This window comes from Pelecanus crispus, chromosome 5, assembly GCF_030463565.1.
Source record: "Pelecanus crispus isolate bPelCri1 chromosome 5, bPelCri1.pri, whole genome shotgun sequence".
Lineage (NCBI taxonomy): Eukaryota > Metazoa > Chordata > Aves > Pelecaniformes > Pelecanidae > Pelecanus > Pelecanus crispus.
This window is the reverse complement of record NC_134647.1, coordinates 8000133-8020069: the sequence shown is the minus strand read 5'-3', so window position 1 is coordinate 8020069 and position 19937 is coordinate 8000133. Positions and strand designations below refer to the sequence as shown.

General features: G+C 40.2%; 1 protein-coding gene across 1 annotated transcript; it reads right to left on the bottom strand.

Annotated features, from left to right (window-relative positions):
* Positions 1-4108: 4108 nt before the first annotated feature.
* On the bottom strand, positions 4109-7271 carry CXCR4 (C-X-C motif chemokine receptor 4). The gene is made up of 2 exons (XM_075711099.1): positions 7225-7271; positions 4109-5601 (listed from the first exon to the last, which is right to left on the bottom strand). Exons 1-2 carry the CDS (start codon positions 7249-7251, stop codon positions 4540-4542), a joined length of 1089 nt encoding a protein of 362 aa, XP_075567214.1. The 5' UTR covers positions 7252-7271; the 3' UTR covers positions 4109-4539.
* Between the last annotated feature and the right edge of the window lie 12666 nt (positions 7272-19937).

Below are 19937 nucleotides of genomic sequence, written 5' to 3'. Positions count from 1 at the left end.
ATATATGTGGATATATTTATGTTAAAATGTATATAAATAAACACAAAGTATGCTTATAATCAACAGCTATTAAAATATGTTTTCCGAAACAATAAGCATAGCATTGTTTTATTCTATGTCCTGTTAGGACTAGAATGATGGGAAGATAGTAACAGTTGATGTTAAAACAAATGATCTTTAAACTTCATCCTGTTAAAGATTAAAGCTTTTCAGAGAAAATTAAGAGAGTGACAGAAAATCTGTTGCCTGAAGAGAAAAGATTTTAAGAAATCTGTGCCTTCTTTATAAGAAATAGTCCCAGTGCTCATGTAATTTCAATTGACACGTGATTTATGGCTGTGAAAAAGAGTCTGTATAGCTCTTTCAAAACATAAAGTGAGGGAGTGGCATTCTTTGAGCAGAAACTCTGGTGCCCTATCTGCTTAAGTGTTTCCTAAGTTTCAGCACTATGAGAATATAAGAATACTCCATTGTTAGGGGATTTTGGAGGCATGCCTGGATCAAGGAAGTACTTCCTCGTCATGCTGTTTCCTTTCCCAAACAATATAAAAAATGGCCTTTTCAACTAAACATCTAGAGGTGGGCACTTTGTACATTGTCCAACTAGAGCTCAACCATCGTAAGATAGACCATTCACTTGTATGAATGGCTCCATGTTGTTACTGCTACTTCCTTTTCGTTTTCATGGTGATTTTGTTTTGATTTATGTATATGCATAGAACCTGAATCCCCTGTATAACGATTGTGTCATAAGACTAGCCAAGAAAAAACAAGAGACTCCACCTTACTCACTGCCCTCTATAGCTTGCATACATTAGCTCTGACACCCTCACTACCGCCACTCATCTTTTCACATGCTCTTCTCATGTGGACTCTGTACAACCTGATTAGACAGAGTAAAAATATACCATACAAATAATGGATTATAGTGTAATTTTATCCCACTGCTTTAAGTATTCTAACTTTACTTCCAAACAGCATTTCAGAGGAAGCAAAAGTAAGTTCATGTACATGTTCTGTTCTTGGTTTAGCCTTGCATGATCCAAAGGATTTCTAACTAATCTTAAGCACTAAAAATGTGTGCATTATAGTATTAGGTGAATATCTGTGTTTTAATCCAGCGTTGCTTTAGCACATTGTAACAACCATGGCAAAATACTTAGTGACTGAGTTCCGCGGAAAGAGTCTTCGTAAATACATTATAATATATTTAATGTCTTTGTAAATACATTATAAATCTTTTAAATTACCATGTAACATTTTTAACTGGTTGTAACTAATACTCACCGATACTCACATTTGTTTACTGTTCTGTAGCTTGACTTACGTATTTAAAATTAGTTGAGCACAGCTATTATTTTATGACATCAAGAAAATGCTGAGACCATGCATTGTGTATTTCTTGAAGAATGTCATTATGATCATTCTGTATACTAGAGAGGAATAATTTGGAAAAAGACTTGGAAAGTATCTTCGAAAACTTTGGAAAGTTCTTGATGTATGTGGACTTGTCCAATGTATAAATTACAAAATTAGGTCTATTCACCTTTGTCACTGAATGTACACTTTGAGAAATGCATTTACTGGGACTACTTTTGATTCACAAAGATGTAAAAAAGTCACAGCCTCAACAAAAATCAGCTTAAAGATTATTTTGTTTTAAAAGGGAATAAACTGATATTTTTTACCAACATGGTATATTTGGAACAGCTCAGTGTCTTTGAGAAAAATTTGCGTGATTTGCTCTGACTTACTCAGAGGTAAAAGGACAGAACTGCATTCATTAGTTTCTTACTATGCTTCCTGATGACAACTTCATTCAATTCCAAATATTTGCTCTGTAAACAGTAAAAATATGTTATATTCATATTTGTAGATATATAAAGTTATTTAAAAATAAATACATGTGGCTTTTGACTCATTTTCCTTGCTGCAGCAAAACCCCAATGATCTTGCAACTCCTTTTCAAGATGTTCTTCTGTCCATAGTTTCACTAATTCTACTGAAAACCATGGCAGTTTTATAAAACTAATGTAGGTCTCATCCCTCTGGGGCATGGGTTATTTATTGCTCATTTATTTTCTGCACAGATGCACTTTTTTTTCTGTTTAGTGTCCTTTTAGTGGTCTTTGGCACTAACATGGACTGCTGAGTTTATTCTGTCTTGCACCATCTTTCCTGCTAGCTCTCTGCTTGAGGTAACAGTTGGCTGACTGAAGTATAATGGGAATCATCTAAGGTAGTGCTAGAGGGCTCTAAACATTTCCTCAACAAATAAGCATCAGCGTGTTGATAGCCAGTAAGTATTTTATAAGTGCAATTAAATCACAGTGATTGATTGGGCTGGGGTGAAAATGAGAATCATTTAGTACAACAATTTCTTCACGGGGAAACCCTCACTAAATTAAGAAAACACACAAATGAACAACAAAAATAAACCATTTAAGAAGTTCTGCTCCTATACCATGTTTTCCTCATTTCGCAACTCTGTTAACGAGGAACAGCTTGATGAAAGCGAGACCTTTTGTTTCTTGAGATTGCATCTTTTCTGTTGTTAATTTATGTTGAGTGAATATATACATTAGAGTTAATGGATCTAAAAGTTTAGTTACTAAAAAGAGGGGACTTGCTTCCTCTTCCTTTTATCTCACTTTTCTCTCTCTGTGCCTGGCTCCAGGTTACAGGGTCTTGCACTTTTGTAGTGCTTGTTGGATTCCTCATTGAGCTCATTCCATTCACTAAATTGCTGAATTTTTTTTTTTTTTTTTTTCTGCCAGGTTAGTTTTGTGCTGGTTCAGCAAACTGAATCAGCTCAACATAGAATCACATGACTACTACCGTCATTGCAAAGGAAAAAGTGTGCAGGATGCAGCCAAGGTTGCAGCCTCCTGACTGGAGAGGAGGGAAGTTGAAATCAGAAAGGTCTTGTATTTATGAAAGTATCTAAAATAAACCATGCGATTTAATGTATAGTTTAGCATAGTGGTACATGCTCCACAAAATCAGTAGGGTGCTGTGCTTGTGAAAACACATTCTTTCTGCATTAATATCATTGCAATATTAATGTTGCTTGTTTCAGTTCTATGTGACTAGTACGGATTGTTTATTTTTTTTCTTTTTTGACTTCCAAACTGTTAATTATTTATAGACCAGTTAACAGTTGTGTTTGTTCTTTTAATGTAGGAACACACAAAATATTCTCAATGGCTCTGGCCTCTTGGGTATTCATTACTTTTAAAAGCACTCTACTCACATGAAGATATGACTAACTTAGATAAAGAAGATTTCAACAATAATTACTGGAAATTCTATAGTCTGGCTGACCATACTAAAGACATATTTTTAAGAAGAACTGGTACACATTCTGGATTTTTAAAAAGAATGTTAAGATTGGATTAGATTATTTTATTTTAAGAAAATCTGGATGTAGACAGGGTAGGAAAAGCTCCTAGAGAAAAAACACTTTATCTTCCACAGAGGAGATACACCAATAACTTTATTTCTAGTCCAAATGCAATGTCAAATAGCAAAATGATTTTGATTCAACTAGTTTTGATTACTATTAACATGTGAAACTGCATTTAAAAGAACAGCAAAAGGCAGAAGAAATGTAGGATTGACTTTATATGCATGGCATAAAGGTTAGTCACATGCAGTAATCTTAGTTTGACTTCTAAGAGGCTGTAAACTTCAGCAATTGCTTAAATAGATTGCTTTTCATTTGTAGATATTTTGCCCTCAAAAAGTTCTTTATTTAAAGTGATAGTTTAAGTCACTCTAAAGATAATATTAACTGGAGTAAATGTATTCTGGTGAAAAAAAAAAATTACTTGGAACTCACAGGTGTCAACTGAATAATCAACATGTACTGAAACTCATTTTCCTGCTTTTCATACAAAGGCCATGCAATTTCCAAAGAAAATATTGTGCATTGAGAATTTTGAATAAAAGCATTAGGAAAAACATTTAACCGGAAATAAAAATACCACTCAAAAGAACTTTTTGTCATATATTTTTATTTACCTTGAACAGAAGATTTTGCAAACCATCAATTACTGAGAACGGGGGGAAAAAAACCTAGCATATAACAGAGGAGGCTTTGGTTATAAGTGCCATTTCTACAGCAGAGTTAAGCTATTCCAAACCAAACATCTTGTAGTAAGGTAAAAATCTCCAGCCAAGTTTTTAAGAATTCAACAGCAACACTGAAAACATTTACATATAAACAACAGAGTAATATTTTCTAAACTTTTAACAGTCACTTTGCTACAATCCAGAAGCGTTTAGTTCACATACCTATACATACAAGCACTAAAACTTTTGTGAACTAAACACTTGTCCACAGGACCTGCCTAGACAGTTTGTCATCAATACAAAAGGTTTTTTATATAAATAAGTCAATTAAACTTCACAAAGACTAAAAGAAACAATATAAAATTCCAACTGTAAATAAATTTGTACATTATGGTCAGTCTTGTTTTTCTGAAATCGTGCACAACTTTAAAGTGTCTATTTATAAAATGATGGCAAGGAGCAGCGTTAGCTGGAATGGAAACTGGAAGACTCGGACTCTGTAGAAACAGAAGAATGTCCCCCACGTTTGCTTTTTGAAAGAATCTTGAGGCTTGATCCTCTGCTAACTGATGTCAAGGCATTTTGTGCTGATGTTTTGAATTTGGCACCCAGGAAGGCATACAGAATTGGATTCAGGCAACAGTGGAAGAATGCCAGGGCTTCGGTAATGGAGATCCATTTATGCACTATCGTATCCAAGCTGCAACGATGTCTGATGACTCCTAGCAAGATGAATGTGTCGATGCTGATGCCGATATAATATGGCAGCCAGCAGGCAAAGAAGGCGAGGATGAGGATAACCGTTGTCTTCAAGGCTTTGCGCTTCTGGTGGCCTTTTGAATGTGACAGCTTAGATATTATAATACAGTAGCAAGTCAGGATTATTAGACCAGGCAAGACAAGTCCTACCAAGATATGCTGAAATCTGAAAGAAATCAGCCAGTTTTCATGAGGGTACATGCGATCACACAGATACTTTCCTTCTACTTCACTAGTACTGGCAAAAATTATATCGGGCACTGTCAGAAGCACAGCTGGTAGCCATACGCCTACATACACCACCTTCTCAGCCAACAGCTTTCGTGGTCGCTGGCTGTTGGTAGCATGGACTATGGCCAGGTAACGATCTAAACTTATGAAGGCCAAAATCAAGACACTGCTATAGAGGTTGACTGTGTAAATGACGTGAACTGCCTTACACAGAACATTTCCGAAGTACCAGCTTATGGCCGCATCCACAGACCAGAATGGCAAGGTGATGACGAAAAGGAGGTCAGCCACAGAGAGGTGCAGCCTGTATTTATCAGTCATGCTTCTTTGTTTCTTCTGGTAGCCCATAACAACAATAACCAATCCATTGCCGATTATTCCCGTTAGGAAGATGATGGAGTAGATTGTTGGCAAGAAGATCCGGTTGAAGTCGGCATTCTCATGCTGAAAGCATGGCTCTCCGTAGTCTCCATAGTCACCTGAACCAACCTCATCCGTGCTATTATCAGAAAATTCAATGATTAACCCGGAGGACAGCTAAAAAAAAAAAGAAAAACAACAACAAAAATTAGATGTTAGCTCCTCTGCAAAAGCTCACTCTGTATGACAGTATGTTAAGAGCTGAACAGTCTCCATCATCATCAACAGGCAAACTTTTTGAAAACCAGATGGAAGAATACAGTTTTTAAATATATATATATATATAATATACAGCAAATAAGAGCAAGTTAAAAAACTTCCTTTGTCTTTCTCTAAGGAGTAAGATCTTGCAACTAAGGACAGGGGATGAAAGGGAAAAGAAGGATAATGGCTACTCGCAGAGATATCTGGTTCTGGACGCTTCAGTGCTCTAACCAGATGCAGGCTACAAATGGAAGAGCCCAGAAGCGCTGGATGCAAGGGGTTAGTCCACACAGGATATTACCCATGACATTTAACTCTTACAACAGAGAGCTATTAAAAAAATTAGACAGTAATTCTGCTGCTCCAAAGCCCCTTCTCATTAAGGGGATGGGGTCAAGGAGAAAGAGAGAGAAGGTACCCTTGGCTGATGTAAGAGAGGATAGAGAATAGCAAGAATTCCCTGCTGAGAAGTAATTGATAGCTCCACAGACAGAGACCAGGAATAAAAAAAACCCCAAAGCCCATAAAGAAAAGAAAGGAAGAGGTGACCTGAAGCGGGGGAACCCAAAGCCCGCGGAGGTCATGGGGACCGGCCGCGTTCCCCTCCTCTCGCTCCCCGCCCTTTGCGGTTGCGGGCCAGGGGGTGAAGCCGGCTGCGCTGGGCTGCAGCCAGACTGCTGAACTAAGTACAGCCGTGGAAAAAGGAAGCGAAATTCTCGTGAGGGCATGAAAGCACATCAGGAAACCACCAACGGTTTTGGCCACCGCGCTGAAAGCTAGGCGGGCGAGTGCCACCTGGCTATGTACAATCGCCCAGGTTTTCAGAGCGCGGTTGTCCCCTGCGCACCACGAACCCCCGGCCTCCGGGCGGGATGCGCCCCGAGCATCCCGCAGCACCGCACGCAGGGATGCGCCGGCTCCAGGCGGGAATTCGCTGCGGATTCAAGCTGCACCGCGCCAGCGATCTGCGCCCTGGTCCCGGCTACTCTCGGCGCCCCGCGGCAGAAGCGCGGCCCCGGGGGGCCGGCACACGGGCAGCGCGGGCTCGGGGCGGGCAGCGGGATGCCGTTCCCGGGAGTCGGATCACTCCCAACTTCCTCGCTTGTTTCCCCCTCCTCGTCACTCCCCCGGCTCCAACTGCTCCACCGGCGTTTTTCCAGCCCACCGAGGCGCCGGCCGCACGCCACCGCTACCGACGGCCAAGGCGCAAAGCCCGAGGGAAGAAGCGGGGCTCGCAGCGGCGGCTGCAGCGCGGTGCCAGCCGCTGCCCGGGGCCGAGCGCTGCCCCTTGGCGCCCCGCAGCCCCCCGCAGGCAGGCGGGAGGCGGCGCCCGGCTCCGCGCCCCCCCCGGCCCCGCTCCCCGCCTCGCCGGGGGCGATCGCCGCCCGCCCAGGGCAGCTTTGTTTGCAAACAGCGCGCACATGGGCGAGCGCGGCGGGGAGCGGCGGCCCTGGCCCCGCCGGCCGCGGAGCAGCGGCGTCGAGCAGCCAGCACCGCCCCGCGCCGCCGGGGACCGGCCGGGCTCCCGGCACTTACATCCAGGCTGTCGAGGCTGTTGTCCATGCTCGGGGCCGTCTGACGGGTCTGGGCTGCCGAGTTGTCGTGGTCGTCGCCGCCGCCGCGCCTCTGCCAGCGCCGTCACCCGCAGCTGCACCAAACACTCGCCCCGGCGCTTCTGGCGGGACGCGGCTTTTTATAAGTTCCCCGGCCGCCCCCCCGCCCCCGGGGGCAGCCCGCGGCTGGCTCCTCCCCGGCGGGTGTCACCGCGCCCCCGGGCTCCGGGCGGCCGCCTCGGACCGCTCTTTGTCTGCAGCGCCGGGCCACGGGAGCTGCGCTTGCCCCGAGTGCCCGCGGGGGCTTCGCTCCTCACGGGGGCATTTGCCGCCCTCCGACTGACGTGTTCCTACAAGCGGGTTTTTCAATTTCCCCGCCAGGAAATTCTTTGAAGTGCGTGGTCGCGCCCCGTGGTGCCACGGGCACCCCCGGCGAGCTGCGGGTGAAGCCGCTGGTCCAGGACTCGTGATGGAGGCGGGAGAGGAGAGGTCCCGCACCCCCTTCAAAACGTAGTCAGCTCCGTCCTCAGAGTCGTCTCCCATCCCTGCTGAGGGAAGAGCGTGCTGGGAGAGGCAGAAGTGAGGGGATGGTCCTCACTGAGCGAGGAGAGGTGCTGCAGACCTCGGCGGGCCTGCAAGGGGAGCGGGCTGCGGGTCGCCCACTAGGCTCCTCTGGAGCCTCTGGGTTTGGGTGAGAAGTCCGATGAGGAGCCGCAGGTGCTTCGTCAGCATGTCTGAGAGATGCTGATGGTTCCTTGTTCCAAAAAGCTTTGGAACATCACAAGAAATGTGATGAAATCAGGAAGCAAATAAAATGCTGTCAAAATAATGGTGCTGCCAACTTCATTTAAAACCATGGATTTGCAGGCTCAGTGTCGTGTCATCTAACACCAGCAAACAGCGAGCTCTTTATTTGCCCACTAATATCAGGGACGCTGCTTGTCTTTCTCCTTCATCTCAAGCCTGGTAAATTAGTTTTGTAACTGTGAAAGGCGAATATCTTCAGTAATGATCTGTTTCCAGTAGTTAGATAATCTTTAAAAAAAAAAAAAAAAAAAAGAAGAGAACTGAAATCGTGTATGTTGGATAAAAATAGTAATCATAAAATAGGTTTCCGAGGGAAACCCAACCCAAATATAAAGAAAAATAAAACAGAATCGTGGCTTTCCTTTATAGCTGTCTCTGGGGTCCGTTGATATTCATGCAGGTAAACTAATTTGCAGAAAAGATTTTGATTAGAATAGTGTGCCATGTCCCCCCTTCCTCCCAGTTTCACAACTCACACCATAGTGAGTACTATATCGGGAATAACTGATTTGGTTGTATAGATTTACTCTTTACAGTTGGAATCTGGAGTGGAAAGAAGAAGAAGGGAGAAGGGCATTCTTTATATAATAACAATATGCTCAAATTATGCTGGTAGCCTCAAGGGATGAATAAAATGGAAGTTTGACAAAAGTTTTATTCTTAAATGCCCCTATTACCAGTTTGCATGCTCTGAGTTAGCCACCAGTTTTAGATGCAAAGATTATTGCCAGTTATTTGACAAGAGTCACCCTCTTACTCTTCCCCTAAAAGCTCTAGAACTCCTTCTCATGCACTGCAGTGACCGTGAGTTCGGTTATGATTAATAACACTGATTATCTTTCTTTTTGTTAGAAACATGGTAAGATACGACCTACAATGTGATTACATTCTTTAACTACATTGTAATTTGATAGTAATTCGTATTTTGTTAGTAGGTCTGGAATATCACATACAAGTTGCATTAAAAGCAAACTTTAATTGATTGTAACTCAGGAATTAGCAGTCTTCAGAAAACTCAATATCTACTTTGAGTTTATATCCAGAAAAATTTGAGAGGGATACCATGCTAGAATTCTGTAGAAATAAAAGATCTTCTGCTGAATCCCCATTTTTAGATACTAATCCTGGCCTTGCGTTACCGTAATTCTACTCTGCTGAACTTCTTTAAAAACAGGTGTGACAAAATTATAATTATTGCTATTTGTTCCTTATTTTCCATAGAACCTGTGATGCATTCACTACTTTCCAGACATACAAATAGGAAAATACATGCCCCAAGAATCTGCAGCCCAGCGTTAGATGACCAGGCAGATAAATGAGCAGATGAGGGATTTTTATATATGGATGAGTAGGATCGTGTCTATAGAATGATCTTTCAGTGATCAATGATCTTCCACTCATGGACGATGCCCAGCTCATGGCACCAGCAATGGCTGTGCAGTTTTCAGCAAGGGTGTGCTGCTCGAAAGCCTCTGCAGCCTGCTGAACTTGCAAACATGTGAACCAGATTTTCAGAAATATGCATATTGAAAGGTGCTAAAAAACTAATCGCGACGTAGAGCTGCATGTGGGCGAGATGAACTTTTAGGAAAAATTGGATCCTACCTTGCCAGAAATTCATATGGATGACAGATACCTTTTTATGGAGAACATATTCTCATCTCAAGAGGGGCATAGAAAATTGAACACTGCTATGTGTGCAGTGCAGGACATTAAAACATGCTTGTAGTGCAGGTGGCTTGTGGCAATGGTTGCAGATGAGCAAAAAATATATATATGCACATGAACTCTGGAGCTGTTTGACAAGTTTGAGAGTTGGTTGGTTATTTATTGGGGCGGATAGCTTGAAGTGCATTGACATGTGCGGTATCGATGCACAGAACTGCAAGTGTAATTACAGCCCAAGTAGGCGAGTGTTATCACAGCTCCGTTTTACTGTGCAGATAGACTGGTAACAGCAAAGCGTATTAAGTGAAAATTTATTTCATTAATTAATGGGATATGGGACAGTGACTCGGTTATTTGTGTTCATAGATAACACAAGAAATCCGGAACTAAGGAATGATCTAGTCCATGGATTAGCCCTGAAGCATGGTAGTGCTGAGGGGTGGGAAATTTGGGGATTGTTACCCTATCTGATGAGATGTCACTGAAACCTGTTTGGATGAAGGTCCTCCAAAACTATCATTCACACTGCTATTTTGTTATCTACGATCTCTTTTGTTTCTCCTATCAGAAAATCCATGTGAAAACTTCCTTTGTTGCAGGGACGACCATGGAGGGCAAGTTAATGATTTCCTAAGTGATAAAAGAAGGGAGCTGTTTCTGCAGAGCGTGTAATTCAGAGTTAGCTACGAATCTTCTTAAGATGGAGCTAGCAAATAGCAATTTCCAAGCTTATGTTTTGCATTACATGTTTTTCTGGTCACAGAATTACTGTGAAAATCAGACCCTTCCTAACCCATGTAATACATATTTTTATTACTGAAAACATGCCCTCTGAGATTCAAAATCCTAAGTGTTCTTACACTGTCATGCTAACAATACAATTCCTCAGGTTGTGAATCATTAACCTATTTTTTTTTGTCTTCTAAAAAGAGACATAAGTGCTGGTCATGCGAGAGCAAAATAGTTTCTAATAAATCTTTCTAATGGGAAAAACACCCAGTATCCACAGAAGTAGAAAAATAAATTTCATTTTATTTAACTATGTCAAATGAGTGACTTAATCTGAAGGCTTCACAAGTGTCTTTAACAAAGTAAACTTCTAGCTAATAAAAGTTTGATGACACCATTGCCTGTGGGCGACACTAACACAAAGGAGATGTGATCCCTGGTTTATGTAATGTATGAGTACCACAGTAGTGTATTAATTACAATGCTGTATTAATAAACTCTTCCTTATTTTTTAGCACTAAGGGAGCTATCCTTTCAGGACACACAGATGATTGTGTCTTAAAAATACATAACCAGCAATATAGCTGGAATTACTGTACTATATGGTAGCGACGGAATAATAGTCAGATAGTCACTGGTTTTCTCTGTACATGTCAATTCCTGTACTGGAAGGCTTCTGAAAGTGGGGGGAGTCTTTTCTGAAAAAATAACAGAAAATGTGCTCAGGATTTGCAAGACATTAGCTTTGAGTAGTGGATTTTTCTATTCTAAAAAATACTCCAGGGAACTGATGCTGTGGACTTACTTGCCACTGGATGAAAAGTGGTTTCCTTATAAAACTCAAATGTTGATTACCATACACTGGATTGACTTCATGACAAATGGGTCTTCAAGTGGCCCAAAGTTGTATAAATAGAGAGGAAAAGGATATACTCTGCCTTTTCCATCTGATCTTTCTGTTGAAGTGGGAAAGGTATCAATCTTACGCCTGTTAGAATGGTTACAAGCACTTTGCTGGAGTTGGGTTTCAGTTAATGGCTTGCTTTGCTCTTGGTTCTCAAAGCTCCCTGTCTCCGTTTCTTTCTGCCTGTGCTGCAGTGGAACAAGCCTACCAACTGTTACCCTGATCCTGGAAGGAGAGCGTCTGCCCAACTTATGGGCAGGGTGCCACCTAAATTTACTGATTTGAAAGCAGAAAGACAAAATAAAATCTGCAAGGGAGCAGGACATATCTTCCAATTGGTAGCACGTTGCATTACCACAGGAGTAAGTCCCTGTATGAAAGGAACGATACTGGATTAGGAGAACAAAATTAAAAGAAAAGCCTTACATCAGTATAAGGCAACAAAAATGTTATCAACACTGGCACAAAAGACAGAATTCTTTATGGTTCCTCGCTTTTAACAAGGAGAATGTATTTTGTTGCCTGTAAGTATTGCCACAAGGCCAAGATATCTAAAGTCAGCACAGAAAAGTCAGCAGGAAAAAAAAGTGCTGTCCTCTAAAAGGAATCATAGTCACTCTTGTGTTTTAACCCCACCTCCATCTGTGGCCTGCAGCAAATCACTTAACCCTTCTGACTGTGTTCACCCAACTGTAAAATGGGGATAACAATACCTACTTACCTACCTCAGAGGAGAGTTGTAGGCATTAATTGGTTGATGTTTGCAAGGCACTTTGAAGACAGAAAGTGCTTATTTTAGAGCCTGTTGAAATTATTGGTGACACTGATCAGCTAAAATTCAAAGGGGACCAAACTCATTAAGGTTCTGATCTTCTTCCTCCATTTGGCTATGTTTATGGGTTAGCAAATCTCACTGCATGCGGACAGTTTATTGTTTGTTTGGAAGGAGAGTAGACTAAAAAGATGCTTTGAACAACTTTGTTAATCCTTTTAACAAACATGTCTTCATTTGCATATCACTGAAGCTGAAGGTTTTATCTTTGAGGATTATACAGCAGAACACTTCTGGAGACATGCTGAAGTGGTTTTTCTCCAGAAATTGTGGTCAGATCAGACTTATGAAAACAAACCAAAACCTACCTAATTATATGACAAGTAATTTCTTTACTATAACCAGGTAGGATTTTGGCTTTCACAGCATTCAGATAGATTTCTGTTTAGCTATGAGATCTGTTTCTTATGATGTTCTTTTATGCTGTAAAATTCCATTAGAAACTTGCTCACAGTTCAGTTTGGATTACTAAGGACAGGATTTACTTCTGTGGACCCATGCTAAGAGCATGCTATATTCCTGTCTTAAGAGCATATGGATAAAATTAGAAAATCTAGTTCAGCTATTCATGTATACATGTATGCAGTTTCACAATCTCATGATTTCTTAGCACATAGCTTTAGAGATACGGTTATATCTGGGACTGTGCATTGCTTCTCCTACCAGTGTAAAGAACATAGCTTCTTGGAGACTAATAGACCGAACAGAGCCCTGAGTGACCTGGTCTAGCTCTGAATCCAGAGGTTCCTTCCAACCTGAATTATTCCATGACTCAAAACAGGTCCATCAGACTATGTCCTCATATGTCTGTTGCTAGCAGTGCCCACAGTTACCTGGATCAAGATACATCCATTTCCGTTTGCATACATTAAGCCTGTTCACTCTACACAATGGAAACACCATTTTGATGTTGTGTTTCCACGCTGACAGTTTTTGTTCAATCTTTTGTGGAAATGGTGTCTGTGGAACTGTGTGCTTGGGATGCAGCAAAGCATGCTAGCATGTGCTGTGTTTTCTTTATCATTTTCGCACATTTCTTCCAATTCCTTTCTTTGGGGGTGGTATTGATTTTTCACACTTCTGAGCTTGCTGAAATAAATTCTTCAGGCTCACTTGCCCACTTGTTTTGTGTCTAAAAAGTAGCACTGAAAGCAGAGTAGGAGCAACAACTCTTCCTGTTTAGCTCAGTTTAGCAGTCTGCAGCTCACAAATGTTTTAGTTTTATTGCAACAGCTTTGAAGTAAAGTCTGTACATATGGGTGCTGAACCTCAGCTTGGATACTTGTTTTTGAATCTGCATGCCAGGGACTGCTCCTGTCTCTGCTTCCTCTCAAAATTGGTGACTGAATCTGTTCTTCAGCAAGTAGGGAAGTCACCCAAATTCAGTGATGTGCATTCCCATCATTTCTTTCTTTTGGATCTCTCCTCCCACTATTTCCCTGAAAATTCACTTTAGAATTCCAAACATTTTTTTACTGCTGGAAGCCAGGTTTGCCATATGCCATTGAGATATGGCCTTTTTTCTATCAGGAGGTGCAGGACTAAGACTGGGTTTATATTTTTGAGTCAGTGCTTCCTACTTAGGTAACATAATTGATAGCATTTACTCAGTAACTGTCCATCCGTTTGATGTCTGTTGAAAACGTGACCCAACATTTCTACAACAACCAAAAAGTCTCCATTAAATGTTGCCAAATTTTCAGTGCTGCAGTCAAGCCCTCTACATACAGAACTTGCATAAATAGCATGAGTAAACACACATATACCGCCTGCTATATCCATTTATTTATAGTCAAATGTAAGGATGTAGATGGAGAGCTGTAGGAATATTTATGGCAGGTACGTTCCTTTCTCTGTTCATTAATTGCCAATGAAAGGAGCATGATATTACACACTTATTATTTTGGGCTGATTTGTTATGAATAGTGATATTTCCTCTTGCTGTGTTGAAAATTTGGTGGGTAGGATTTGGAGCCTAATCTTTGTAAATAATCACTGAGGTCACACAATATGATTTCTTCTCAGTCATTAGGTGACCAGCTTCTGTGAAAGCAGGAGAACCGCTTGAAGAGATTATTGGGATGTTGAACTTCTGTTTCTGATTTAATGGGGAGATAAATCCAATTTTCTGGGTATCTCTTACTGCATAAAGAGTGCTCCAGTCACACGATATAAAGAGCTAACCTTTTACAACTGAACTTGCTAAACTTTCAGCTTGCTGGTTCACATTCATTTTTAGAAAATGAAACAGGCAACTTTGGGCAACCTTTATACTGAACCAGGCATCATCCACATCATTTCCATAATGGCTGGAATGAAGACTTTACAAACGTCATGTGCTCTGGCTGATTTGACAGAAAAGTGGTAGCATGCTAACGCCTGATCCAGACCAGATCTATACAGTTGGGTGATTCAGCAACGATCTGTTATGAGGCACTGTGGAGCCCTCACCTCTACAAGAGAAGGTGAGGCAGAATCCTTAAGGAGCATAAAGAATAGAAAATAAAGGGCATTAAAAATGTCTTCCTACCTGTTCCTTTTTCACAAAAAGGAGAACTGCATTTGGCTTGTACATGGACCTTAATGTGAAATAGCTGTGTTCCTCTCTGCCAGGGAGAGAGGAACTTACCATCCAAACTCAGTTCAGCTCTCTTCTTTTCACTGTCTCACCAGATTATTGCCCACATAGGAGAAGCATCTAGAAAATTAGTTGTCATGATTTGTTCACGTGTGCATGTTTGTTCACGCTTCAGTATACCTCGTTATGCATCAGCATACATTAAAAAAAAATCTTCCGCAAACGTACATATAAACAGAGAACAGGTGAGTAAGTGTCGGTGAAGAAGTAAGAAAAAATGCCATTCAAGCAAACTGTCGTCTGTGTTTGGCTGTATCGTTATAGGTATAGCCGAACAGAAGTACAGGGCATGTAGAAGCTTCAATACCTAGCAGTGATGGTTCCAATTTAGCTTAATTTACACTTCAAACTTTTTCCATTAAAAATTGTAGCCTATGATCCTGTTCCTTCATTCATGAGTTCAGTGCAACTGAACCTGGGAAGAAAGACTTTAGCCTTGAAATACTCACTTGATAAATTCATTTGTTATTTTAGGAATTTGCCATTATTTTAAGTAGATGGTTCTATATTTCTGAGGTTATTTTTCACTACTAAGTGAATATTGTGAAAAACATACAAGAGGGGAATTCTAAAAATATTTCTAGGTTACAGTCTGTGTTCAGGACAGTCTGTACTAAGTGCTATTTTATCTTTTTTTTTAACTTATAAAAACAGGAAGAAGCCTTGCTACTTCTGAGGACCCTGATAAATGTTTCTACCTGTCTTTTTCTAGAAAGATCTCTTCAGGTGCCAAGCAAGGGTCACTGTAACCATGGATACTTATACTCCATTTTCCCCTTGGGTTTCTGTGAAAAACTTGGTACGATGCCCAGTTTAAACCGCATTTTGTGTTAGGTAATCATAGGCTCAGTTTGTTCTTGGGTATTGTGGTTTTAAGTTTTCAACGGTTGCTCTGTGGTTTGAAAGCTGTGTTTTTTATTCCCTCTTCTTTTCTAAGAAAGAAGATGTTAAAGCAAAGTTGCTTGATAACAGTTATTCCACCAAAATAAAGTCTTTTGGGAAGGATTGATTGTTGTGCGGTTTAAAACTGAAACCAAACTAAGAAACCACTTACTCTAGCATCATGTTCAATGCAAAATATATAACATTTTACTGAATTTGGAAGAAGACTATTCAATTCCTAGAATTTGGCAAAATGCACTTAGGAATTAGAAAAGACTTGATCTGGTTTTACCATGCATCTTACAAGTCAGTCTTAGAAAGATTTCTAAAGGTATTTAGTGAAAAGTAGAATACTTCTTTTCCACAAAGTAGCCTGTCAATCCTCCTCTGCTGCTTTGATATAGATATACAAAGGATGTAAGTCTAGTTGAAGGAGCAGTGTAATTCAGCTGAGGGGAGAAACTAATTATAGATTTTTCTCACCTTTCAAAAACATTGGAGGTGATGAATAAGTGGACAAAGGCAAAGATACCTAATATGAATAAGTATGAATGAGTATATAGAAATGGAAACTCCCCTACTGGATATGAAAGCAAAGCTCAAGAAGTGCCATGTGATCAGATCAGAAGAACCGTATCACCTCCTTCAAATTCTGGAAGAACTATATTAAATGAGAAGTCTTGAAACAGGTTTTAATAAATCTGTCAAACCCAGAACAAAGTCATGTGACTATTGAATGGCAAATGCAGGGCCTACGTTTAAAAAGAGTAACATGGGCTACTACTGCTTTAGTTGTCTTATTAGCATGCAAAGCTTTAGAACAACCTCCGGTGGGAAGAATATTTAAAAGTGTGGAAGTAAAGGGAAAATAAAGCAAAAAAGAAGTTGAATTTATAAAGGTACATTGTAGTAGGACTACTTAATAGCTTACACTGATAATTAATTTTCTAGACAAAGGAACTAGAGTAGATTCCACTTGACTGGACTTTAGTAAAGCATTTCATATGATGCTATTTGAGTGTTGATGAGCTTGGTTTGTTAAGCTAGACTCTGTGGGAATTAATACAATATGTCTAATATGAATGAGGAAGTGTATAAAGGAAAATAACAATGATGACACTGAAAGGGAATAGTAGGCTGCAGGAAGGCAATCAGTAGAGCTCTTCAAGGTTCATTGTTGGAACCAGTCACACTGACTATTTTGCATTAGCTTTGGGAGAAAAAGTAGTAAGCTACTGAAATTCGCTACTTGTGGAAAATGAGGTGTCACTGTTGAAACTAAGATATCCTCAGACATGACAGAAGGGAGGAAAACATAAATATATTAGCCAGTTGCAGGATGAGTCTGAATTTCTCATATACAGCTGAGAAAGAGATGTCCTTGCTTATTGAACGTATCGAGTATACTGAAGGGAGGAAGAAGTACTGTTGCTGCCATACAGAGCACTGGAAAGCTGTCTTCTGAAATATTTTTTACAATTCTTAACAAGAAAAATGAATTCAAATGGAATAGGTGAAGAATGGTTGGGATAAAGTATGGAATGGAGAGCTGCTCCTGCAATAGGAGGCTGAAGACCTTCTTTTTCTTTGTTCACAAAATGAATGTTGAAAGGGACGATGAAGCAGGATAGCAGACATCTGAAAAGGAAAAGAAATACTTGGACTAGTATTAGCACACAACTGACTGGATGCAATATCATGGTGAATACACGTTGTAAAAACATGAAAAAGTTTTTAACTGTTAGAGGAACAAGCCTTAGGAACATTTTCCAAATAAAAGAGAATTTTAAGCAAGTGACTGCTTTGACATATTTGTTGGGACTTGTTGATGCTAGTTCAGTCCCATTATCCTACGTTCTGACCTGAAATTCTGTTCCTTTGATAGCTGCAATGTCTGTGAAAGTTAAAATATCACATACCTGATGATCACAGAATCTAAGCATCTGTGTAACTTTTACACTATGCGTTTTTGTTAAATGCAAAAGAGTTTATGTCCCTTTCTTTAGGATTTCAGGTGCGATTAGTGTAGCAAGATCAATTTTATGTGAGATGGAAATAACTGGTGAGAAAGTACCCTTCTGGTGCCTAAAGACAAAGTAGTATTGAGTAGTTCATAAAATCCTGATTTTGCTCTAAGAGAGAAGCAAGCAATTTTCAGCCACAAATGTCAGATTTTAATGTCCAAGCCATGAATCTATGCCAGAGCTGGTGTGCAAGTCTCTGTTGACCAATACAGCAACTGTACTGCTTGATTCAAGTGTAAGTATTTGTACCTTGAAAATATGGATCTTAGAGTAGCATATAAAATCAGTCATGTTCTGTACTTCTGTTTATCAGAAAAACACAAACAAAATCACTAATTCTGTAGTTCCTGACTGACTGTACAAGATCCGCTATTGTAGAGAAGATTCGAGAACGGCTAGTCATAACCACAGTGTTAGTCTTTGAATAATAGTCAAACATAGACAATTCAAATCGTATGAACAAAGAGACAGAAGAGCCTTTTCATCATGTTTGTCTTACTGCCAGTGGAAGGTGGTTTCCTATAAGAAAGGTAGCAATCAGAGGCAAGAAGAGGCAAGTAAAAGCAAAATGTAAACATATAAAGCCAGAAGCTAGGGGCTGGGAGGAGGTCAGTGGCTGACGTGCTAAAAGCAAAGTTTAATTCTATTCTTAGAGTTTGTTTTTTAAATTAGTACCCCACTGAGGGAAAGGCTGCAGTCTAAACAGCAAATACTTTGGGTGCATTATGTTAGATATTAGGAAATACAACCACAATCACAAATGCATTTGAAAGTTGGTTTTGTTAATTAATGGAATGGGAGCTTTGATGCTACCAGAATATGTCTTTTAATATTAAATGCTCTGTAGAATTTGAATAGGCATTTGTGTCTGTTCTTATAACTTGGATGTACACAATGAAATAGAAGTAATGCAATAAAGAACAACAGGTTGTCTCTCCTTCTAGATAATGTCTAGTTGATTGCAAGGCAAAAGTTGTGCAACTTCTTACACTCCCGTCAGGGACAGATGGACAAGAAATGGCAGTGAGTGTTTAACTGGCCTCATGCCCATTCTTTGTTCTAAAGTCCCTGAAAAGACTCTTAGTTCTGGGTAACAAAACACTGGTAAGTCTGCCTGTGATTCTTTGTAATATTCATTACATGTAAACCACTTTCCATACAGGTAAATTCCTTCTCAGAGAGATAGCAGGGCCCACAGAAAAAAATTTAAAAGGCAATTAACTTAGTGGTGAAGGAAAAAAGGGAAACATGTAGCAATAAGACTGTATAAACAATGCTTGTACATATAATAATGAAATAAAGTCCTATGTACAACCATCCCAGAATAGCTTGTCCAACAGAAAATATCATACATGAAATAACAGAAGGATCAATATCAGCTCAATTATTTACTTGCAAGTGCTAGTAAAAGAAATGTAATCGCCCTAGGAGCCAGTCTAACTTACACATCTGGCTTTTCAAAAAAATAATGTGAATTGTGAAAGGAGTATGGAGCCGAATACAGCCTGGATCCTGGTGGTGTTCTCACAGTGGAGAAATCACCTTGAAGTTAACAGCTTTTTATTTGTGGAATGAGGGCTGCTTTGGGAAAAGTTAGGTTAAACAGTGAAGTGACTGAGGAGTAGCAAAGAAGGAAAGATGAACAATAAGTTCAGAAGAAGCAAACAAATAGGAACAGAGACAGTAGGGGCATTGAGGGACAAGAGCATGAAAAGATGGTGACAGATGAAGTTGATAGTCCCTCTTTTTTATTTTCAGTTGTCACAAAACCATAGAAAAGCAACCTTATCCTGGTGGATAGGAAGAGGTGAAGATTTCTCAGGCAAGGAGCAGGTCTGTTTGAATTGCTGCAGGCTGAGCAGAATGACAAATGAAAATGCAGAGGAAAATGGGGGCCTTAGGGGAAATTTGTCCTAGCTCAGTACGGACAGGGATAGTACCAGATTCACAGAGACTTATTTATCATCCAAGGAAAAAAGACAAGAGAAAGTAGAGAAAATAAGGGACTTACTTAAGTTTTATTTCTGTGAGAAATATTTTAAATACAAATAGACAGACACAAAGTTCTTTAATAATGCATGTTGGTGCATTTGTGCTTGTGTCTATAAAGAAAGGAATGCAATGCCTGTGAAAGGGTAAGACCGGGGGCTTTCCAGACAGCAAAACCTGTTTTATTCCTAGTTCAAGTAGAGCACAATGAATAGAAGTCAAA

Bases quoted from the DNA above. Each gene is read 5' to 3' on its own strand.
- CXCR4 (XM_075711099.1), bottom strand. From the start codon at position 7,251: ATGGACAACAGCCTCGACAGCCTGGAT. The intron at 5,602-7,224 runs GTAAGTGCCGGG...TTTTTTTTTTAG, and splicing joins ACAGCCTCGACAGCCTGGAT to CTGTCCTCCGGGTTAATCAT.